The sequence below is a fragment of the Vespa crabro genome, chromosome 3, assembly GCF_910589235.1.
Source record: "Vespa crabro chromosome 3, iyVesCrab1.2, whole genome shotgun sequence".
NCBI classification, from domain to species: Eukaryota; Metazoa; Arthropoda; class Insecta; order Hymenoptera; family Vespidae; genus Vespa; species Vespa crabro.
The window spans coordinates 13591867-13616834 of record NC_060957.1 but is presented as its reverse complement, the minus strand read 5'-3'; the positions used below and the strand labels follow the sequence as shown (position 1 = coordinate 13616834).

At 31.0% G+C, this 24968-nt stretch overlaps 4 protein-coding genes across 10 annotated transcripts in view; 1 reads left to right on the top strand and 3 right to left on the bottom strand.

The window, feature by feature from the left end:
• Window positions 1–1818: 1818 nt before the first annotated feature.
• LOC124423196 (protein son of sevenless) lies at window positions 1819–9801 on the bottom strand. Of its 6 annotated transcripts, none has more exons than XM_046960693.1 (18): window positions 9103–9801; window positions 8291–8554; window positions 8097–8180; window positions 7928–8010; window positions 6250–6400; window positions 5965–6173; window positions 5706–5889; window positions 4717–5558; window positions 4448–4640; window positions 4132–4368; window positions 3894–4049; window positions 3639–3821; window positions 3448–3565; window positions 3077–3366; window positions 2760–2994; window positions 2372–2679; window positions 2047–2302; window positions 1819–1954 (listed from the first exon to the last, which is right to left on the bottom strand). In XM_046960693.1, exons 1-18 carry the CDS (start codon window positions 9208–9210, stop codon window positions 1863–1865), a joined length of 3993 nt encoding a protein of 1330 aa, XP_046816649.1. In that variant the 5' UTR covers window positions 9211–9801; the 3' UTR covers window positions 1819–1862. The 6 variants fall into 6 exon arrangements, with proteins under 6 accessions (XP_046816649.1, XP_046816647.1, XP_046816648.1 ...); XM_046960691.1 differs by having other exon boundaries at window positions 2372–2709; window positions 6250–6399; window positions 7930–8010; XM_046960692.1 differs by having other exon boundaries at window positions 2372–2697; window positions 6250–6399; window positions 7930–8010; window positions 9103–9800.
• Window positions 9802–10261: 460 nt separating this feature from the next.
• Window positions 10262–24968, top strand: part of LOC124423197 (putative fatty acyl-CoA reductase CG5065) — a 32872-nt gene continuing 18165 nt past the window's right edge. The window contains exon 1 of one of the 2 annotated variants that reach the window (XM_046960699.1): window positions 10262–10543. The gene's annotated coding sequence lies outside the window, so the exon portion shown is untranslated. Of the gene's footprint in view, window positions 10544–17784; window positions 19507–24968 lie in introns of those variants that run through there. The other variant, XM_046960701.1, reaches the window with a different exon arrangement.
• LOC124423199 lies at window positions 10573–13106 on the bottom strand. Its single transcript, XM_046960704.1, has 5 exons — window positions 12712–13106; window positions 12204–12287; window positions 11902–12024; window positions 11720–11815; window positions 10573–11028 (listed from the first exon to the last, which is right to left on the bottom strand). The coding sequence occupies exons 1-5, from the start codon at window positions 12783–12785 to the stop codon at window positions 11025–11027; spliced, it is 381 nt and encodes a 126-aa protein (XP_046816660.1). The 5' UTR covers window positions 12786–13106; the 3' UTR covers window positions 10573–11024.
• Window positions 14951–22373, bottom strand: LOC124423198. Its single transcript, XM_046960703.1, has 4 exons — window positions 21871–22373; window positions 20704–20826; window positions 17281–17404; window positions 14951–16625 (listed from the first exon to the last, which is right to left on the bottom strand). The coding sequence occupies exons 1-4, from the start codon at window positions 21987–21989 to the stop codon at window positions 16584–16586; spliced, it is 408 nt and encodes a 135-aa protein (XP_046816659.1). The 5' UTR covers window positions 21990–22373; the 3' UTR covers window positions 14951–16583.

The following is a 24968-nucleotide window of genomic DNA, read 5'->3' as shown; positions in this document are numbered from 1 at the left end:
TTTCATTAATATTGAATCGAATTATGATATTGTAAAACTTACATCATTAATAATATTCTTATTTATTATTAATTTATATCAAGAATGATAAAAATGTTCCTCCTTTGAGACAGAAATTGTCACATTAGACTTTCAAAGGAAGAAGTAGTATGATCATTAATTTCAATTTAACGAAAATTAAGAGGTTAATTAACGAATTCATTTTGAAATATTTATAATAAATTAAACATTAAATTATTTATATTAGATAAATTTTGATTGCAATTAATATGAATTATGGTTTTGTTTCGTAAATATCTAGCACGACGTTAACATGTGAACGATGCGTAAGTATAGACCGGAAATGAAAGACCAGATATAAAATGGTATTGCGCGCGAAATTATAAATATGGCGGGAATTTCAATACGAGCGTATCATTGCTCTCTTTTGCATCGTCTTTTTTTTTCGATTTAAAAATGACAAAAAAAATATAAACATTTAACGCAAATAACCTAGATGATATAACGGGCAATATATTTATTTAACAAAATAAATTGATTAATCATCGCAAGGGTAAAAAAATATGCGAAATGCTACACAATATAATCTTTATTTTATATAATTTCAATATTTTATTTTTTCATCTTATATTCGACATTATTACACAATAACTATTATAGAATATATTTATAATAATATACATGTACATATGTACTCATCTTTACTATTGATTCATTTTATATGTATATAATTGTATATGCATATTGGCCTATGATTCATTCGATACTGCACATTTTTGCATCGGATTCTTTAAAATCTAAATGCCTAGTTACATAACGTACATACCCACGTTCAAGTGTATCACAGTTGTGTTGAGGGACAGAGAGGAATTAGAAGAAAAAAGAAACTATTGTGCAACCGAAATCGAATATAGTCCATTCAGTAAGATCGTAATATACGTAGCATGACTAAATTATAACGAAGATAAACACTTCAGAGATATGGAATATAATTTTCAAAGAACTGGCAACTGCGATGAAATGTATTTTGCATTCCTCAAATAAAAAAAGAAATATATTTTTATTAATATGGGTAAATATTTGAGATAATTTCATGAAGACGAATGAGAAAATAGGAGAAAGAACCGATGCATTTGTTTGTTTTCAATTTCTGACGCATTGTCGTCCTCTGTGAAAAGCATTTAAAAATGTTTGAACGCGAAATTTTTTTCCTAATGAATCAGTTAACGAAAAAATTGGGAGAATCATTATCAATCTGACAAATTTGTTCATTAATAGAAGTAAGAAAAAGTATATGCATGATGTTATGTAAAAAGCTCAATATGAGGCTTTGACATACATGTATTTGTATTAAGAAATATTATATTAATAAAAGTATCGTTTTTCATGATGGAATATACAACCTTACATCTATTGATTATGTGTACCTGCTTATTAAAAAAATATCTAAAAATATATTGTACAAGTCACAACAGTCTGTATTGTCTCAAAAAATAAACTTTGAATGAAAATGATGTCGTGGACATCATTAAAAGATGAATTGCTGTAAGGAATGTAACTAGCATCTCATCACGTAAGAGCCATGTCTTGCAAAGATATTTACTAAGTCTTCTGCACCTTAATCCATTTATCACGTATATTGAATGTTAAAGGTTATCGTGATAAATGTATTAATACTATGCTCGATATACATCTATTCAATAGAAAATGATGTACAAGTTTCGAAGCAATGTTATTTACAGTCAGTCGATCTGAGCTAGTAAAACCTTTGGCTTTAGCTAGCTTTCTGAGTGGACTAGAAATCGATTTCCGAAAATGTTTGTTTTTCTTTTATTAAGGAAGAAGATAAGAAAGAGTAACACTTAACTAGGTCCAGGAGGAGCATTGAAATTAAACATGGTTGTTGGTGGACGCCCTGGTAAAGGTTTTGGTGGTAATCTTGGAGTTACAGACCCTACAAATTATATTTGATCGTAAAAATCAATCACTATTAAAGAATAATTGACATGCATAAGAATAAAATTATGGAAATTTATATATTTTTACCATTAGGTTGTGTAGGGGGAAGTTTCGTAGGACTAGGCCCATTGAAAGACATATGTCGGCGTGGGTGGGCGTTAGACGAGCACGTATTTTCTAACGTAGAATTTCGCCTAGTTAATAACGCTGAAGTGCTTGGATTCAACGTACTTGGAAGTCTTGGTGGCAATGTCGTTAAAGGCAAGTCTCTTCTTGGTGGCAATGGCGGTGGAGAAGTACCATCTCTTGGAGGAAGTATAGGTGCATTCGGCGCTTGTCGTGCCTGTTATTATAATAACACATAAATGAATAATATTTCAAGTTCATCTTAAAATATTAATCTCTCAATTACCTGTTGAGGTGAGTCACTTATTGAACTTTCCCGCCTTCTGTGAGATCTAGGTGGCAAGGGTGGTGGAGGTTGATTAGGAGGCATATGGCTAGGAGAAGGTGGTGGGGGCATTATAGCACCTGGACTTCCACTAGACGATGACAATCCTGTTAAAGCTCCCATAACACCAATAGTTCCAGAATTAAACCCAAAGTGAGTACTTTGCGATTGATGATGCGTCGTTGGAAGATGGCCTGGTGATCCCATTTGTGGACTACTACTTGGTGAATTGACTGATAATCCTGATATACTAAGTGGACCTGGTGAACCTGGGGGTTGACCTATACCTGTATAAAAAGCTACATACAATCTATATAAAAGATTTATTAATTTCATTACAAATACTAACCTCCTAATAACACAGGTGCAAACACACTATGGTCCCCTGTATGCGGAACTGTAACTTGTGATGTGTGTGGTGGTGTCTCCGGTAAATCCGGTGGTGGAGGTGGTGGTACCTCCGGTGGTGGATCGTGTAATCTTACACTTGACGCTACAGCTTGAAGAGGAGCAGGTAATTTACCACTCAGACTTCTTGCCTTAATACCCGGTGATTTCAAATTTAAATCCGGCCATTTACGAGGCTAATTTTAAATACATTCATTTATTATTATATAAGAAAAATACGTCCGTCATGCGAATATATTGGACATAAAGTAAACTTACAACTCTGGGTGGTTGTCTGCATCCTCTAGGTTCTACTTCTAAACTTTTATTAAATAAGTAGTTACTAATATCTGCATCTTTCATATTGGGATCAAATGGACATAAATTTTCAATGAACTGTCGTATTCTAGGTTCTACTGAAAGACAATACGGTTGATTTTGGTATTGCTGAATTTCTCCAGTTATTTCCGCGACTTTTCGACGTTTACTAAAATTTATCAATTCTGGACTTCCTGGGAGATAATCGGGATTTCCTTCTTCAATATGTAGTATGTTAGTTAAATACATACCTGAATAGAAAAAATATATAACCAATGAAGAATTCATAAAATGTTATATGAAATTAATAAATGTTTAATATTTCTACTCACCAAAAAAGGGTACACAAGGAGGATTTATCGATCTTAATTTTTCTTGGTACTTTTTGAAATGGTCGTTATTTAATTCTCGTGCTTCTTCAAGCGCTTTTTCTAATCGCGCAGGAATTTGCTATAATATTAAACATTCAATGTACATCAGAGAAAATATGAACGATTATATACATTTAATAATTTTTACTTACTTGAAAAGTAAATTTTAACCTAAATACAGACGCAGACCCCATAGCACTAACGATGGCTAATACACCATTAAAATTATTTAAATCTTGAAGCACCATCATAATCTCGATTGCTCGTGAAACAATAGCTACTCTTTCTTCAAGATTTTCTGCTTCTACTATAGTCTTGTCAAGCCATCTAGTAAACTATAGAATAACAGAATATACAATATACTATTATAATAATTACAAAATTATAATTGTTAAGCATCCTCTTACATTTGTTGTGTGCTTGATCATTTTCAATAAGTTTGGTGATGTCTTTTCTTTGTCCTTTTTAGTCCACACTGATCCTACTAACTCAGAAGGTTTTACAGTTCTATACAATTCAAATTCTAAAAGTGTCAATTGTCTTGCTAATTCAATGGGGTGCAACTGAAATGGCAGTATCTGTTATTTAGTTGTGTCTATAAAAAAATAAATAATATGCATAGCGTATAGTAGTGTTAGTGCTTACTGTAAGTATACCCCATTCCTCTTCAGGAACTTTCAGATGCCACTCAATAGGTGGAGGAGATCGTTCAAAACTAAAGGTTATCGGCCGTTGTTCAGACGGCTCACATTTTCTTTGTACAATTTTTATAACCGAATCTACCCATTTTCGCATTGATTTACCACTTACAGTGTCTAAAAATGTTTGCAATCTTTCCAGAAGATTTCTATCACGTTCAAAATCATAAAAATGATGATCCACCTATCAAATTTTAATATAATCATTATTATATATCTTTGAATTTTTACAAAGAAATAATGTTTACATATATTCTACTCACCCAATGCCTTAAAACATTTAAAACCCTAAATTGTACCGGTTGACAAAATTCTTTCCTATATCTTTTCCAATCTTCTCTTGCTGTAGTCTTACAGCCAGAAGGTTTTTCATCGTCACCATATACTAATGAAGGATCTGGTATGTCAAACCTTTCTATTAATAATGTCAATAATTCCTGAGGTGAGCAAAAACTCCTGTAAATAAATATAAAATCAAATAATGTGTGTGTGTGTGTGATAAAGTTGATAAAAATAAGTGAGAATTACCTACCTATAAGTAGTAAGGAATGTACGTACAAAAGCAGGGTCAGCATATATGTGATAAGTTAATCTTTCTACCAATTTTACCAATATTGCACCTTTAATTAATGGCACTCCACCATTTTCTCTAGCTTCCAAGACAATATTTTCTGGACTGTCTTGTTCAGCGAATTTATACAAATGTGGCGGAGGTAATTTCAAGGGATGTTTCCTTTCTTCGTCTAAGAGGATACTATCCAAAGTTCGTTCTAACATACTTTTTGTATTTAACATAACTAAATCAGCCATCCAACTGTTTTTATCTTCGGCGGATTTGGCAACGAGTATAACATTAGGATGGTCCCTTGGTGCTATTTCAAAGGCATTTTTTAATTCCTCTGTATCTTCTCTGTCTATGATGTCAACTTTTCTAATGAAAAATCTTTCTTTTAAACGAAGTTCACCTGGATGTGCTGGATGTCCAACTACACCAACACCAACGGCAACAGTGACACTGACTCTTTTGCCACCACTGGGTTTACATAATACCAATAATCCATCGAATAAAAGAGCTTTTCTTTCTGTTAACCTTCGACCATTACTACCTACTTTTCCTAATGTATCCTCTCTAATAAATTCATTGCAACATTGCCCAACATCTCTCTGATCCCACCCATCTACAGTTTTTTGTAATTCACTAATCTTTTCCAATGCTGCTTGTCTCCTAGCACGACTTTGCATCCGTAGACCAGTATCCTTTTTTGGAAGACTTGCAACTGACTGCATTAACTCCATTTGTAATGGCCTCAGTAGTCCTTGCACTTGTTCTAAAGTTTCACCATCTTCTGTATTAGGTGTGCGTTTTTGTAATACCTGAATAAAAGAAAAAAAAAAAAAAAAAAAAAAAAAAAAAGAAAGAAAGAAAAAGAAAAAGAAAAAAGAAAAAAAAATAAACCATACGCAATAAATTGATCAATATTAATAATATAAAAAAATAATTTATTAATTTAAAAAATATACCTTTATATAATCAAAGTACAAAAAACAATGCCACACAGGTTGCAATAAAAGTTTTGGCAAATAGTATTTAACAGCTTCTTTAAATCCATGCCCTGCTGCTCTTAATGCTGCATTAGCTTCTGGTCTTGATAATAAATTTATTAAAACTTCTTTACTAGCCGAACTATTAACATCTTTCGCGTACCTACAGAAAAAAAAAAGAAAATAAAATATGATAGTATATCGTGCACATTTCATAATTAATAGATAAACAACATACTTTATATACACATCAAACTCAGCAGCTTCAGCCAACTCTTCAAAACATGATCCAACTGTAGGAGTTTGTTTTTCTTCTGTAATTTCCATTATATCTTCTAAACTACCAAGTAATGTAACAGTGACTTCATATATATCCATAATATTACTAAAAAGCGTTTCAAGTTCACTTTTATCTTGTGCAAGCTTGGCAATTTCTTCCCGAAATACCTATATGAAGCAAACTTTATTATTATATCATCTTTAATTAACAAGTAATCAGAATAAAATTTTAACTTTATTATACCTTTATAATCATATGAAGATCACGCAAATAATGACGTTCATCATGTATAAGGTCTCTGACAGATTCTTCATATGTTTGAGATACTACTGCACCTAATCCGCTTTGCGGACTTTCCGAGCAATCATCTTGGAAGAACATGTCCATCAGTACCTGTCAATAAAAAAATATTTCTTTATATTTTTATAATATTATCTAAATTTTAATTGTATTTTATCAATTTTGAAGATTTCATAATATAATATAAAATATTTTCTAATATAATGATAAATATAGTATTCTATAATGCACACATATATATTTTATTATCAAAGATAGTATTTTACATAAAGTAATGGTATTATAAGTATATATCAAGATCACAAATATTATGCTTAACTTTGTGTAGATTTCGTACAAAAAAAAAAAAAAAAAAAAAAAAAAAAAATTAAAAAAAATAAAAAAATTATATCGTATATATATGTCGAAATAATTCATGCTATTGTTCCTTAATAAAAAAAAAGCTCTATATTTCAAAAATCTACTTAAAGAACGTTTACATTATATTTCATGCATACATATTTTTGTTGATCGTACTCATAATTACCATAAATCAATATATGCATAAAATTTACAATGATTTTACAGATTCTATATAAAATATTATTGCTGTAATATCACATTGTAAAAAGTCAATAAATACTCTATGATTATACTTAATATATTTGATATGTTATAAAGTGTACATTTTTCATTGTCTAAGAGATATCGAATAAAAATAAAAGATCACATATACTATGTAATATCATTTTTAAAATATGAGCAAACCTACTGCAAAAAAAAAAAAAAAAAAAAAAAAAAAAGGAAAAAAAAAGAAAATTAGAATATTGTTTTGAATAATTCAGTTTCAGAAGCAAAAGAACAAAAATACGTAAAGCAAATAGAAATTTCTTATAAATGGTACGATACATAAAACACTTCTCATATATTTTTTTTTTGCTAAAGGATTGCAGGTACGTACCACCTAGAACAGCATGAGCGAAGAATGAACACCGTTGATTTTGTTATATGTTAGTGGTAAGCATGTAATCAAGCAAAGAAGATATGCAGCCACAATAAATCTGTGACCATTCAATCGTATCCAATAAAAAATCTTAGATTTAATCAATGCAATAAATACTATTTCAATTATTGCTAGTAATAGAATTTCTTATAAATTCCTTATGAATATTCGAAAAAATTATTTAATTAATAAATTAATTAATAATTTTTATAACCACTATTACTAGGAACATTATGATGTTCTATTATTGCTTTGATTAAATGAATTTCTAAAAAAAAAAATAAGAAATTTTCTATCAATTTCAAGAATAATATGTAAGAATGAATTAAAAGGCAGGCAATATAAATGAAATATATAGCCTACAATACTAAATTGTGAATGAATACATAGCTGTGTGCGTAGTTTTAATTAAGTATGATGCAAAAAATTATTTCTTTGAAACTATACTGAATTATTTTTGGTATATATCTGTTCACAAGGCTGTGGCATTTAATAATGAGAAAGCTTGTACGATAATGATGAAAATTATGCATACGCAAATTTGTTTTAGCGTAGCAAAATATATAATGTATGTTAATAAATATGTGCATGGACAGAAGGACAATGCAGGCTTAAGTATTTCTTGAAAAATGATATATTACCATGTCTGCATACATCGCAACTCTTATATCTTCGCAAGAGATTTCCACATGACGTATATTCTTAACATAATTTCCAGCTAACTGAAAATAAAAGAATCTGAAGTATCTCAAATACCTATATATTATAATTTGAAACTATGATTATAATTTGTAACAGTTATACCAACCTTTAAAATATCTGCTGAGATATATTCCAAAACTCCTACCACAAAAAGACTGACTTGTAAGTCAATTTTGTGCTGCAAGACTTCCTACAAATGCATATTAAAGAACTAATGTGGGTATGAATACATCTTCCTTTGTTGTTCACGAATTATGCATAGAAAAGGGTCTATAAACCTATATTCATATTGCTGCTTACTTTTTGTAGCAGTTGATGAATTTTATCAACAGGAAGAACTAATGGTGACTTCTTTTTTCCTTTTTCTAAGGCATCCTTGGCATCTCGCAATGCCCATCTGTCAATGGGAGTCGGAAATGTCCTTCTTACTCTTTCTTCTACATCTTGTGGAGTGTGCGGAGGTGGATGACCACAAAGCATGCCCAGCATTTTTAAAATTAAACTTTCAACATAGTCTAAGGCATCTTGGCGTGCTTCAAGACTAGGATGTACTTGTTCCAAGACCTATCAAAATAATAACAACACGACATTGACATATGCTTCATTCAAGAATTTCATTTGAATAATCAAATATTCAGGATATCTTTGATGAAAAGAAAATTGTCAAAGAAATTTAATATCTCTTTAATCAAACATTAAACCATTAATATCAATGAATATCGTTTTAACTTAGGATGGCATTAAAATTTTTATTGCGTATTTCTAATTGACACCTTCATTTTTCCTTAAGAGATATTACAAGGATGTATTGCGTAATGAAATTACATTAGACATTAAGTTTGATCGAGGAATTTGCCATTAAGAATCTGTAGATTCGATCGAACGCGGAAGAAAAGTACTACGAGCATTTAAACATCGTAGAGCGAGAGAGAGAGAGAGAGAGAGAGAGAGAGAGAGAGAGAGAGAGAGAGAGAGAGAGAGAAAGAGAGAGAGAGGAAGGGTGGCTCGATCGATCGATCGTCTCGGAAACATTATTCGTTTAGGAAAGGAGAAATAAAGGCCAATGTAATCGTTCGTTTTGAGGTGCTTCGAGAATGAAAAAAAGTATTTACCTTTCTAAGGGAATTGACAAACACTCCCTTCCACTTGGCGGCGTTCTCCTCCTTCAGAAAGTCGTAGCCTGACGGCTCGCCCACCACCGACGCCGGCGATGAAAACATTTCACCGTTCTGTTAGGACAGAAGCTATCAACGGCATCCGAACGAGAATTACAATCACATCACCACCTTAAAGAACACGCTCCGGAGAGTTCTCCGAATTTATAAAGAACATCGTCAAGAGGCACAAAAACTTGACATAAACGTCCGTCTGTCCGTCTGTCCGTTCCTCAGGGCGCAGACATCATACCTCTCTTTCTCTCCCTCTCTCGTTTACTCTATCTCTCTATCTCTCTCTCTCTCTCTCTCTCTCTCTCTCTCGCTGTCTTTCTCTCTCTCTTTCTCTCTCTCGTTCACTCTCTCTTTCTCTCTCTCTCTCTCTCTCTCGCTCTCTCTCTCTCTCGCTTTCGTCCTTTCTATAGCTCTCTTTTTCTCGCTTTCCGTGAGTAAACGACGATAGCTAAGCCACTCGATTGTATTTTCGCGCCTCTCCCACGTCCCTTGTACTTTTTATTCGCGGAACCATCCCCGAGGCAAACCCGAGAGTTCTCGAGTTCCCGCACTCGCGCATCTTAAACAGCCCTTCGGCCAAAAATTTTCTTTTAGATTCCAACGGTGTACGCACCACTACCGTCCATCCTCAAAGCTGCTACCATGGCGCGGTGCGGCGCGACTTGTCACACACGGTACTCCGTTCGATCGATATCGCGATATATGTATATGTACGATTTTACTCTCTCTCGCGACGACCAGACGAGATATCGAGAGTTATCGAGAGGACTCGAATCGACGCTTCCAGTCTTTCTTCGCATGATGGCGCTCTATCGTGCGAGCGCGTCATCCTAAAATTACGACGTATTTTTATTATCACATTCGCCAATTCCAAAATAGATTTCAATATTATTATTTCTTTGTTAATCATTTTCGTTTGTTCATACAAATATTTCGATTGTTTCATACGTATCAATTGAATAATAAGAATATACTCATTGAAATGTACAAGTTCGAAACGTTTGTTTTATTATTCGTTTAAAGATCATAAAAATCATTCGAGTGAACGCGTATTAAATACGGTAACCTTTATCTCATACTTTAATGTTAATTTTTCATATGAAAAGAATGTCAATCGTTCTTGTTAATATTTTTATTCATTTTTATACAATCGATTTGATATTCATACGCATAACCCTAAAGTGTCAAAGACTATGGAGAATAAAGAAAAGAAGGAATCAATTGAAGAAATCAACGGCTTCACCATTTTGTCATCCGATGGTTCAAATTCCGAAGGAAGTATTTCGCGCGAAAAATGTGTCCGCCATTTCTCACGCTACGAATTTCAAATTTTCCATCGTGGATGGATATATTTGATATCACCACGTCACATCCATACTTTTTGGTGAGTTTTATATTAAATATATAAATATATTAATTTTATATTAAAGTTCCTTTAATGATAATCATTTAATTTAAGATGTTAATTAGATACAATTTTAATGTTACATTAAGCTTTTTCTTTTTATTTACATTTCATTCGTTCTTACATTCATTACTTAATTATGTTATTTATTATAAATACTGTAGAAGAAAGAGGGTGGGGGTGGGGAGCAAGGAAAATGGAGGTGAGGTGATTGTTGGATGAATATTAGTTCGCATATAATAAATAAATTAGTAAAGCGTTCTTTTTTTATAACAATTATATAAAAAAAGTGTCCCTTCGATCCTTAACACAGGTGTCCCAAATTTAATACCGCTTGTTAGATAATTATAGATCGTTTCCGACGATTCTATAAAAATATATATATATATATTCCTTTTATTCTATCGAGGAGTGTCCCTTTCCTCGATTTCTCTTAGTGTCCCTCAATTGCAAAATGAAATCATCTGTAAATAAAATTAAGAAATATTATAATTTAGAAATATGCTTTAGCGATTCATATGTGTGTGTGTGTGCGTGTGTATGTATGTATATGTATCATATATATATATATATATATATATATATATATATACACACGCATATATACATAATATATAATATGATATACTATTATGATAACTAAATGTGCGAAAGCATAAGTACATATGTATATGCATACATAGACATAAATACAAATTTATACTTTGGAGATGGAGATTACAAATCTTAATTCAAATGATAATGATATAAGATAAAATGTTAATGATATTAATTGAAACATCTCTCAGATAATGTTCATAAGAATATGAATCGTTCTAGTCAGTAATCGAGAATTATCAATGGAGATACACTGATTGGGTTGCATCATGAGTCGTATATATATATATATATATATATATATATATATATGTATATATCAAATTTACGACGTACGTAATTGCGTTCTTATCTGCGAAGCGTAAACTCCTTGAAATTAGGTAGAACTTGACGATTATTTAAGCTTTAATATTCGTAATCAAATGCATATACATTTATTTCGATTTCTTATAATCCAATTCATGAAAATTCTCGAATGTTCGGCGGTTTTTTTTTTTTTCGTTTAATTGAAATAAATAGAAGATATGTATATATTTTACAAAAAAAAAATATATATACCTAATGAGGATTTCATCGTTGATCGATTCGTTTGTACGTCGATCCATTCTTTTTGTTTCGTAAAGATTCTCACGAGTACTTCGTTTTCGTCGTCCTCTGCAACGTATCCCAAATAAATTATTTATAACAATGCTAATGTAATTACATAAATAGTAATTTTTATATTCGTAAAAGATGCTTACATCAATACTGGATTTATTTTAATATAAGCAGATCGGCCAGTAGAAGTTACGATATTTATTTTATTAAGGGTGTAAAGTGTCTCGAGCTCCGCCAATCTCTGATCGGACACGCGTTTTAGACGTCTGCAATCGTTAATGAAACTTCAGAGATTTTTCTTTTTTTTTTTCTTTTTTCTTTTATTGATTTTTCTTTTTTATAAATTAATTTTCAATTGTATATTCTTCCAAAAGAAAAAGAATATCGCGCGATTACGATTATCATAGGATTAAAATAGTATGATATGTAGATATATTATACTTACTTCAATAGTAAATTCGATCTTTCATTATCCCCTTTAGTTAGCGACATTTCGATGTTCGAGTCATTTTCTTTATAATCCGCAATTCTATCGAGAATACGAAAAAAAAAAAAAAAAAAAAAAAAAAAAAGAAAAAAATGTTAGTTAACAAAGATATGTCGTCTTACGGCTTCTGATATATTTAATGAATTTCAATTAAATATTCATGAGGGACAGAAAAACGAGATAACATTCTGATGTAACTTTTGCAAGTTTTGTGTAATAAACTTGATCTAAATGCAATATCTAATTACAAAGACAGAACTTATTTTTAAGACTAATACGTTAGTTATAAATTATCGAATATTTAAAATATCCTTTATCTCTTTTTTTGTTTTTTTCTTACGTAAGGATATTATTTTTAATATTTTTAGTATTTTTATAATTTTAGTATTTTTAAAGGGGTTGTATAATGCTGCATTTGTAAGGGATATAATAAGGATTATATAATAGAAATTAATAAAAAATCTACCTGATTCGTTCGCCGTTAACAGCTTCAAAGAGGACCAACGATAAAACGAAGATAGAGATTTTTATAGCGACCATCGTGTTTTTTTCTTATTATTTTTCTTTTTACGTTTGGTAATTTACGATTAAAATATGTAAAAAATAAATATACATATATATATATGTATACAAATATAATATATATATATATATATATATATATAGTATAAAAAAGCAAAACTTTATAAAAATCTTGCAACTCAAAAACTCGCGGTTTAAGTTGACACAAAGTTCGAAGCTGAACCGATTTCGTCTTAAGTCAAACTGTAACATAAAGCGGACATCCTCGGCAGTGTGTATATATTATCGACAATATGTATATATCCCCTCCATTGATGTTTTTTTTATCACTCATATATATGTTTCCACTGGACGCGTGCCTCTTCTCTCTTTCTCTCTCCCTCTCTCTCTCTCTCTCTCTCTCTCTCTCTCTCTCTCTACATATATATATATATATATATATATATATATATATATACATATGTATGTGTCTGTAATGATAAATCGATCTTCTTAAGCAGATTTTTTATAAGCGTTTTTATGCTTTCCCGCAATAAATGATTTTTTAATTAAAAAATTAAGGACTTTTAAAATTAATCCTTGATTCATCCTTCCTTCGTATAAATAATTTCTGATTATATTTATTTATCCTTCAGATATATCCAATTCATTATAATTAATTTCTATAGGTCTAGTTATAAAGGCTTTACTACCAATTTGAAGGTAGCCATTTTGACTGTCTAGAGACAAGTAAGTAGATCACATATATCATTATACGTATTACGTATATATGAAAATAATAAGAAATAATATGAAATGACGTATTGAGAGAAGAAGGCGTGGTAGATATGTACGTGAAAATTTCACAATGGACTACATAACGCAAGTCGTTATTTTATTATGATAAACCTGCGCAATATCAAATAAACCGAAAAGTCTTTCTGTTTGATAGTAACAGACGATCTTAGAACGGAAATGAAAGATTGTGCAAGGGAGAGTGGTCCATCACGATATATGTTACGTTCAAATGAGAAAGAGAGAGAACTAAAGAAACTAGAGAGAGAGAAAAAGAGAGAGAGAGAGAGACAGAGAGAGAGAGAGAACTTATTGCGCAGTTTATAATTGCGAAATGTAAGATCTGCCACGCGAACCGTTTCTCTCTTGATCATTTTATATCTTCGTCCTCTTACAATTAGACTGCTTGACTTCGTCAGCTTCTTTTTCTTTTTTTATTTTTTTCTTTTTTTTCTTTTTTTATACAGTCTCCGCAATAAGAAATCATATATTTATCGAAAAATTTTTTCAATATCTTTGAAAATGATAATTTTCTTCTTGATAATGACAATACGTGAGGAATAGCTTTATTTTTTTTTTTTTTTTCTTTTTTCCCCCTAAGAAAAAACAAATTCAGTTTGGGTTGAACTTCGCCTTCTTTTTCTCTACTTCTTGTTGGTTCACAAGTAGTTCAAAGCATTTTTAGTCAGACAGGATCTGTTTACTCCCTCTTTCTCTCTTTTTCTCTCTCCCTCCCTCTCTCTCTCTCTCTCTCTCTCTCTCTTTCTCTTTCTCTGTCTCTTTCTCTATCTATCTATCTCTCTTCCCTGTACCTTCATTATTCTCCAATTCTTTGTCGCGTCGTTGTGCCAAGCTTTGCAAAATTTTGAATCGTTTCGCGATGGTATTCATTTTTAAAAAAGTTCTTTCCTTTTACGTCTATCATTTTTTACTCTCCTTGATAAAATATAATCAATGTACAATTCAAAAACAATGATAACCTTTCTTATTAATCAATTATTATAAGTCAATTATAATAAAATCAATGATCTCGCCCGATGAACATTATATTTTATGCATAAATGTTTAGATGTCAATTTTGAAAATGCGTTAAAAAAGGTTTCGTTATTTATAATTCATTTAACACAAACAAAAAAATTAAGTAAATCAATTAAGATTAATAATACGAGTTTCCTTGTTATCGGTTAAGGAATATGATTTTTTAATAACGTTTACAGAGGGAGCTGAAAGGTATATTTTTAATTTGATAGGAAATTCAAGGTGTATTTCGTTATAAAGGAAAATACAAAATACAACTATGGCTATGCATAGACACAATTATATTTTTATTTTTGCTCTATCATGAAACATAAAGGAAAAATAAAATAATTAATTTTTTTTTTTTTTCTCTCAAATAAATTATTTCAATCTTAATAAATAAGATAATACATTTATTCACTGGAACGCTTAGTCGCCGTAGTCTTTACGTATAGATCGTTTCGTAAAATAATAAATAAATAAATAAATAAAATAAATAAATTATTATTATATATATATAAATATAGTATCTTAAATAAATAATACGTATTAGATGAAAGGGAAGAGCACACCGAATACGATCGATAAAATACATTCGAAATTTTTCTGACGTTCCTTAAAGAGAATTCCTAAAACAATCAACCTTTGAACACACGCACGTACATTTAACACGTCAACATCTACATTTATATTATCCATTTATATATTATAATAAGAATTAATGAAATAATTTACTTAGTAAGAATAAAGTACATAACATCGAGATAATATGATATCGATATACTCGAAAAGTGCGCGTAATTTTAATTAATTTTATCTTTATGAATGAGAGCGCAATAATTAATGACGACTGTAAGAGCAATGAAGGTGATATATAAATACATAATATAGATAAATAAATATGTAAAGGAATGTGAATTAAATTGTGATTAAAATAAAGAATAATTTCTTTGATCTCCTTTATCGCTTATACGAACTGGTATAATGACATTTTATTACGACATTGTATATACTATATTAAGAATCACGAACGTTTTTTTTAATGAATTAACGATAATTCCTTTCTTTTTTTCTTTCTTTTCTTTTTTTTTTTATTTTTTTCTTTCTTTCTATTTTCTTCTTTTCTTTTTTTTTTTTTTTTTCTCTTTTCTTTTCTTTTCTTTCTTCTTAGATCTTATATAGACGTTCACGTGATTATCACTCCTCGCATTTTGACTTCATTATCTTTATCACAGAAAGTATCTTTTCGTGTCTTTGTGCTGTCGTATGATACGTGTTCACATTAAAGCGAGTCTAGAGATCGATTGAGATTGCAATTGATTATGATATAACAAACAATAAATAATTATTTTAATTCGATTAAATCATTCAATAAATAGAATAAATAACTTAAAAAGAATGTATATATATATATATATATATACACACATACATACATACATATATATATATTTATATATATCGAATGCATCGAATACTGTTTTTGTTAAGATGTCGAATACTTAAAAGGAAGAGCATAGTAGTTTTTCTTTTTTTCTTTTCTTTTTTTTTTCTTTTTTTTTTCCTTTTATTTTTTTTCTCTTTTTTTTTTTTTTAGGAAGTTACGATTGTTTCAGGTTTTCTCCCATTTTATTCTTCTTCCTCCTCCTCCTCCTCCTCCTTCTCCTCCTCTTCCTCCTCCTGGTTCTTCTCCTTCCTTTTTTTCACTCATTCACGTTTATCCATTTCTCGTGTCACTATCAACTACAATTACGTATCACGACGAGACTTAAACAATTGTCGTATTCGTCGCTAATTATTTATGCTCTAAGTTTATTAAAGAGTTCAGTGCATCAAGTTCGGACGGAGAACGGTCCGTAATACTGTTTCAGGCGATTCACGATCTAGTAGCTTTCTTATTTTCCTCATTTCTTTTTCTTCTTCTTCTTTTTTCTTCTTCGTCTCCTTCTTTCTTTCTTCTCTTGCTACACTCGATTGCTTCGATTTTTGTTTCTCCTTCAATCGATATTGCAACATCCAATTAGACTAATACTGTCCCCCGTTCTCTAGTCGATCGCTTGCATCCTTCTATAAATAAAAAACGTATAATGAACGTTCGTCCGAATCGATCATCATCATTCGTTTCGACTCGGAATAGCGCGAAATGATAATTTTATTACTTTATTTTTTTTCAATCTTTTTCCTTTTTTTTTTTTTTTTTTTTTATCGATTGTTTATTCGTCGGCTCGGAAGGAAAAAGAATAATTTCATTGACGAGCTCCGTCGAAGAGGATCACACGATTTATTTACTATATTGGCAAGCACACATTTCCGCGTTCTATATATTTTCTTCGTTCTAAAAATTTTACATCGTACTTGCAATTCGAGAACGCAAATTAACTATTCCGACTCATTGGAACAAAGTGCAAATATTTTTCTATTTTTGATCATATTCCTCTCTCTCTCTCTCTCTCTTTCTCGTTTTTTTTTTCTTTTCCTTTTTTTTTTTTTTCATCTTCTACTAATTATCGCTCGATTACGCATGCAATCTCGTAAGAAACTCGTAATTATACAAACGACAAATATAAACGATTTGCGTTTCTTCACGAAGATTTAACGATCTTCCATTATCAATGTAATACATGATCGATTTCCTTTCTATGCGAATTATTTTTCGATAAATTTAAAGAATAACATTGATGGGTATAATGTAAAGGACTGCTTTGAAAGCGATAAAACTTACCAATGGGAGAGATAAAATCTCATTATTCTCTTCCGGGAGAAAAATCGAATCTCGTCCGTCTATTTGCAGAGTCTCTCGCAATTTGTTGGAACTGTCGTCCGTTGGAGATCTTCGCTTGCGACCTCTTCAAAGAGAAAAAAGAAATAAAAATAGAAACAAAAAGAAAACAATAGAAACAATTAATTAATTAATCAAGTTACAAAATTAACAATATTCGAGTAGTCCCTTTCTTTAACGCGTGCCATATGTAGTTGTTAATTCGAATGTTCAAACAGTTTTATCGCGTAATTAATCATTCCAATTCTAATTGGCGAATATAAGAGACGTATAATTATTTAGTGATTGATTATCGATGAAACGATTACGAACGATCGCTTTTCTCTCTCTCTCTCTCTCTCTTTTTTTTTTTTTCCTTAAAACAATGAAGAATGATGATTAAAAAAAAAAAAAAGTTATTCAATCAATGAAATCTAGATAAATCGATATTATACGAATATTTTTAATTAATATCTATGATTTATATATCTACGATTTATAATAATATCGAAGAATATCGATATTATATGCCGACGTACACGTTCGAGATTAACGGATACCAGTCAATGTGTTCTTCAGCATAAAAATGAATGTTATGGCATCAGTAGAAGAAGAGAGAGAGAGAGAGAGAGAGAGAGAGAGAGAGAGAGGCAGAGAGCAAAAGATCACGCATAATTCTCGTGTCGGCAAAATGAAGATGACATATTCGCGATGGGGTCGTCCCAATCATACAATCGTTAAAAATTTCTAAACTCGAATGAAATTCATGAATGAAATTTGTCGAGCCAAGAAACACGTGTCTGATTTTACATACTTATTAAAGATCCAACGTTGGAATTAAAATTCTTCTTTTTATTTCATTCTATTTTCCCTTTTTTCTTTTCTTTTTCTTCTTTTTCCTGTTTCTTTTCTTTTTTTTTTTTCCTTTTGCGGTTTATAAAAGAATAAGAAAAAAAAAAAAAAGGACAGAGTTGTACTAGTTTAAAGATCAAACAAAAAAAATATCATCAATGTGATAATGTAAGTATGATGTAACACGGTATGTTTATACGTCATTCTTTTGTATATGCGTCTTTCGTATTATTATGGGAATCTTCTCTTATAATATCTACATAATTTAATTTCCTCCGGAAATGTGACAATATCGGATGAATTAAATTCACGAAACCCAGAGAAAAGACATCAATCTTCGGAAGACATATATTGTGAAATTCCTATAATCTACAGAAAGACTTATGTCGCAAGCGAAATAGACCGGTTTTCGTTTTTTTTTTTTTTTTTTTCTTTTTTCTTCTTCTTCATCATTTGTTGGTTTTTTCTTCTTTTCTTCTTTTTTTTTTTAAATTTACTCGTTTTTTCGTTTTTCCATTATATCATAATTTTTACGTTAATATCAAACAAGTCTATTATTTCGGATGAAAGATATAATATCGCATGAGGGGGAAAAATCGTATTTTCTCGATCTCTTCGAGTATGAAATAAAAGGAAGTAGTTGGTCGACATTTTATCCTGATGAAAAATGCAATATAATATTCTACGTTAGATCTATGGGAAATTGCGGACCTCACCAATTGAATTGAAAAAATCAAGCGGAAACGAGAAGAAATAAATGAAGAAGTAGTGGTAGTAGTAGTAGTAGTAATAGAATAAATAGAAACGCGCGTACAATCTATTTTCTTTCTCTCTAGTATAAAGTAAGTAATTTCATTATGAAATCGTGATATTCAGGCGTCTTATATTGGAAAAAGAATGCCAACGATAGGATAAGCAAATTCATGTTACCTCTCTCTTTCTCTCTCTCTCTCTCTCTCTCTCTCTCTCTTTCTCTTTCGTGAATGCATACCACGAGTTATAGGTGTTGAATAGAAATACGTTCGGAGAGTATTCGAAGGAGAGGTAACTCTGTTAGAGACTCCATTACCGGTAGCTGCATTTTCTTCGCCCATTTACTGGCTCCTACTTATATCTTTTCTCCTCCTCATTTATCTTTCTCTCTCTCCCTCTCTCCCTCTCTCTATCTCTCTTTCTGTCTCTCTCTCTCTCTCTCTCTCTCACACTCTCTTTTACCCTTTCTCGCAGAAAGTTCCAGTTGATATACATTACACGTAGACAGACGCGTTATCAGTTTGTTAAATACTTCATCACTCGTTTTGCGTTGTGCCTTAGACGTCTCAGAATGTCATTTGGCTGGTAAGACACTAATTCTCATTATCCTTTCTCCACGTAACGTGACGCCTACCCCTCGTATCGTTAATTTTCTCCCTTTCGCGTTAACCCTTAATTCTATGTCCGCCTTTTCTGTATTATATAACCATACCATGTTAAAATAAAAAAAGAAAGAAGAAAAAGAGAGAGGAAGAAGAAGAAGCAGAAGGACAAAAGAAAGAATTTAGCACGATTATATACAAGATATCGTTGTTTATGTGTTCGATAATTAGTGAGACGTTGTAAAGTCATCGATAGTGTAGTGTCCTTGCTTGATATAAACAGAGATAGAAAGAGATGGAAACAAAAGATAGAAAAAAGACAGAGAGAGAGAGAGAGAGAGAGAGAGAGAGATGTGTTGCCTACGTACATATAAACGTTAACACAGGAAAAAAGAGATCGTCCTTTCTGATTGTCGAGGATCTCCCCGCCCCATTTGCTTTTCCTTCGCAACGATATTGTCCTCCTTTGCTTTATATTTCATTGACAATCTCAGAGGACACGTAGCGACCGCAGGATCAACGGTAATCCTAGGAACATGCTTCGCTAATCTCCCAACGACAAGACGTATATTACGATCATACCGAGCCCCTGCTAAAAACCATACGCAATAGATCCTTCCGTTCGTGTAATCACGTTGTATCAACGAAAAAATTACGTCTTGTTCGTTTCTTCTTCGTTACGCGTTTTGAAGAAGGAAAAAAAGAAAGAAAAAAAGGAAAAAAGGAAAAAGAATAATAAGAAGAAGAAGACTTCACGAGATATTTAAAAAAGATTTTACATCTCCCGAGAACATACTAAATCTAATCATTTCGATCTATTAATATAGTTATCATTATTTATCTTGTTGAATAATAGAGATAATAATTCGTCGAAAAAATAAACGATCTTCGAGAATTGCGAATGCGAATTGCGTCAATGACGTCATCCTCACGGTCGATGCACGCGAGACGTTATCATAATGGATGACAAGGCAACAATAAGTAACAAGATTATTTTTGTATTAGAAAAAGAGAAGGGGAAAGACAAGATCGTGCAACCTGAAATAGTTCTTGCACGAGCAAGATCTCACCTTTCTTTTCTATACGAACACGACTCAATTGAAATCGTTTACGAAGTATTATATCCCAACGTGTCTAATTGCTATATATATATATGTGTAGGAAAGATAAGAAAACTTACATTTTCGCAGGATCGACAACGCCAAATGCAATAGGTATCGTTATTATCTTGCCCTTCATCTTTGATAATCCCAATAACGTTTCCAATTCGGCAAGCCTCTGATCTGAGACTCTCTTGCGTCTACTGTAATCGAAAAAAAAAAATATATATATATATATATAAAGAATAAGATTTTATCTATTTTCCTTTGATGAAACTTAGACCGTATGTAAGAGTTGGGTAACGTTAATAACTCATACATCGCTAATTATCATTAAAATCTGACATTAGAAGCATCACGTTATTTCTTTTTCTATATAGATTTTCACCGCTTTCACCGACTTTAAAGGAACTTATGACATAGAAATAATCGTGAGAAAATGACTAACCTATGTTATACGTCGAACTATCTTTATCTAAATAACTTGCAAGATTTTCCTGCCTTTCTTATATATGGCCTTTGCACAAACGTCTTTAGCCTTTCTCGAGGATTTTTCAGGCCGTTTCGCAAGCGGCCATTGCCACGCACTTCGCGATTCAATCTATCACCGCCTTGTACTATAAATATACATTTATTTGCAAAAACGATTCACGAACAACAGTCACGTGACTGCACTTCGTTAAATAAATCGTAATATAAAACGTTCGAACGCATAATATCCGTTCTAACGTAGAGAAAATTTTAAAGAAATGTCGTCATAGTTTCGCGCTAAGTAAATTTCTTTTTCTTTCTTTCTTTCTTTCTTTCTTTTTTTCTTTTTTCTCTTTTCTTTTTTTCGAAATTCGACGCACTAAACGACAATCCATATTCTCATAGAAATTCGTATGGTTTTATTATTCTCTTCGTTACGTCGATCAATTATATATTTCGTCCTATTCACCGTTCTAACCTCGTTTGAATACTTTTTTACTTTCTTTAATTGAAAATTATTCTCACCGTGAAATTTTGTATTTTTCATTTGGAAAGACAAAAAGAGGAAAGAAGGAACGATATCTAATCGTCGAGCTAATCATTCCAGCATATGTTCTATAATATCGACAATATCGGAAAAAAGAATTGTTATCGTCCTTCCATGACGATATTATTCAGTACGAGTAATTTTTAAGTAAATGAAAAAAAGAATAATTAACAAAAAAATTTTTTAAATAAAAATTTATTGCAAAAGAAGATCTTTGTTTGAAGCTTACCTGATGATACCGGAAGGTCTGGCTTCGGTTGGTTTGGGTATCAAAACCGTCATGAGAACACTGACGATCAGAAGAGTCATCAGTGGACGCGATTTAACACACATTTCGTATTTCGTCATTTTTCCTTGAAAGAAATTTGATAAAAGAACACTCGAACTTTCGTCAAAAGAATTTATTTTCTTCTTCGTTTTATTTCTTTTTACTTTTTATTTATTTATTTCTTTTCTTTTTTTTTTCTTGTCTTTTTCAACGAATTTTTCCTTCACGATTTTTCCTTCACGATTTTTCGTTCACGAATGATAAAAGGTATATTAAGAAGAGGTAAAAGAAAAAAAAAAAGAAGAAAAGTAAAAAAGAAAAAAGGACAGAAGATAAGGAAAATATAAGAGAAAACGATTAAATTAATGTCGCAATCCGTAAATCAAGTCAATTCTTTTTCTATTGTCTTTAACGCGCTAGTGCCCCTTCTCCTTGCTGCTTTTGTCTAGTTGAACTGTAGCATACCGTCACTCGGTTCGAGCATATATACTCGAAGCAGAGTAAGCGCCCCCTCCTTCCCCTTCGTCAATGCCATCCCCCACTCGCCTCCACTCGGGATCCTCCCTCACCTTTATCCAACCATACTGGACTCCGATCCTTTTTTTTTGGGGGGGAAATACAACGATTCGTCATCTTCGTCATCATCTATCGATTATCAATATGATAACACCAAACTTTATCTTTCGATGATTTTCATGAAAAAGAAAAATTTGCTCTCTTTCAATGATTAAATAATATTAATTGATAAAGTAAGGTGTTTATCATTTAATGACTGTATTCGTTTACATCATCGAGAATAAGAAATATATATATAGAAATATGACAATACCGATTAGTCGGTATAGGAAAATAATTGATTATAATCTATTATCTATAAGCGTAATCATTATAAAAGACAAGGATCTTATTCCTTATGTTATAACAAAACAAGGCTTTGTCTATCTTTAGGGTTTTTTTTTTGTCTTCTTCTTCTTCATATTCTTTAATGTCTCTGGTACGAAAAGAATGCGTCGATGACGAATGTAATAATCAATGTAATTAATTTTTTAATCACCCTAGACTTTATATTCCCTTGTAAATTTCCCCTACGAACTTTTTCCTTTTACAAGTTTTATCTCGACAGTTGATTCTCTGGGTCTCTGTTGTACGGAGAGAAGGTATTTTTTTCTTCTTTGAACGCATCGAATGACGTAGATGCGAAAGGATTTTCACGTAGAAAAACGTAGATACATACTTACGTTCTTTACTCGAGTGTGTTTACTTATGAACCTCGTTTATCGACAATTATTCGTGGGAACGCGAGTCATTCTTATAATTAAAAATAAATAATGTATTATATTTCGCGGTCCATTCGATTTTCCATTGTAGATAGTTTGACGTAATCAATCGATCGAGAACAACGTTTCAGTTTCTATATTTCTAACATATATTTCAAATGAAAATGGAAATATATGTTAGGATGGTCTGATGATGCGGCTGATTCATACGAATTAAAATATAGGATAAAACAATAAACAATTACTTACACGCGCGTATTACGGCGAATATATATATATATATATATATATATATATATATATAAGTGTTTATGTACATATGTGTTTGTCTACGGAAGTGATATCTTCTCCGTATTGACCAATATATGTATTTACCTGATATCTCAATGAATAATACCGATTGTACAAAAATTAATCTCAAAGTGGTCAGACATTTCTTTAATGATAAAATTCGTCGAATTATTATAACATGATGTATTAAATCGAATTGTAATTTAGTTTTAGCGTCGATTTATAATTTTAGATATATCGATTATCGAAATGAACTACGTAGATAGTCATATATGCATGTACGAGCAGAAAATTATTAGTTTCGTCATTTCGCTTTCGAATTATAATTTACACCTTCGTGATTTCGAGAGATTCTTCGTGGAAACGATTTGGTAGCATTTACTTTCACAAATCGAAAGTATAGCCTACGAAACAAAATAACGTAGTATAAATCAAGTCATCATTGAATTTATTGCTTGCATTCGATCTAACGTCAATAATAAATGATAATTGTCTTACGTAAAAATTAACATTTAATAATGCTAATTGTATAAAAGACTTTTAATAACATATTGAAATGAATGCGGCAATCTTATTATGAATTGCAATAAATACTATTTCTCTAATGAACCACGTTCATTACATTATTTTATGAAATCTCGTTAATTTATTGCAAACTCATCTTCAGTGATATGCACGTTCGTTAAAAAAAAAAAAAAAAAAAAAGAAAAAAAAAATAGAAAAGAAAAGAAAAAAAATTCATTCTGTATATTATCATTATTCAACAACTATTACGTTTAACCTCCTGATAACAACGAATCTCGGCGAAGCTTTTGATTTCAGATTTTCTATAATCAGTAAACGGGAATAAACATTTATTACATTTTAATTCATAGATTTTCAAAGATACTATTTATGTTAGAACACGATAACACATTTTCTGAATCATTTTCAAACATAGAATATCCGGTTACGTGTCATCGGTATCTCATCTTTATCTCTTTGAATTTTTATACACATTTTTATATATATATACGTATATATACATATACATATATATATATATATATATATATATATATATATATGTTATTTTAACTATACATACTATCACTAGAACACGATATTCGTGTTGAGTATACTTTAAATAATACCCATATGTTCGCGAATTGTTCAAGCAAGCTAATATCTGGAATTTGAAAATGGAAAAAACGTTGACAGTTTGTATATCCTTTTGGATATGGATTATGAAATATAGTTACCGTGAATGTTCGAAATAAAAATTACATCGAAACAATAAACGAAAATATAATATATATAATGAAAAATACATAAAGAATAGAAAATAAAAGAGAATGAAATCTGTAAGTGAATTAAATAAATCATCAAATAATAATCTATATCAATGGTCGAGTCTCATTGATAATCGGATAACAAATTAACGTTTCGATAAGAGCGTACAATGTTGCTCGAGCTTATTGTTAAAAGAAACAAAACAAAACAAAACAAAAA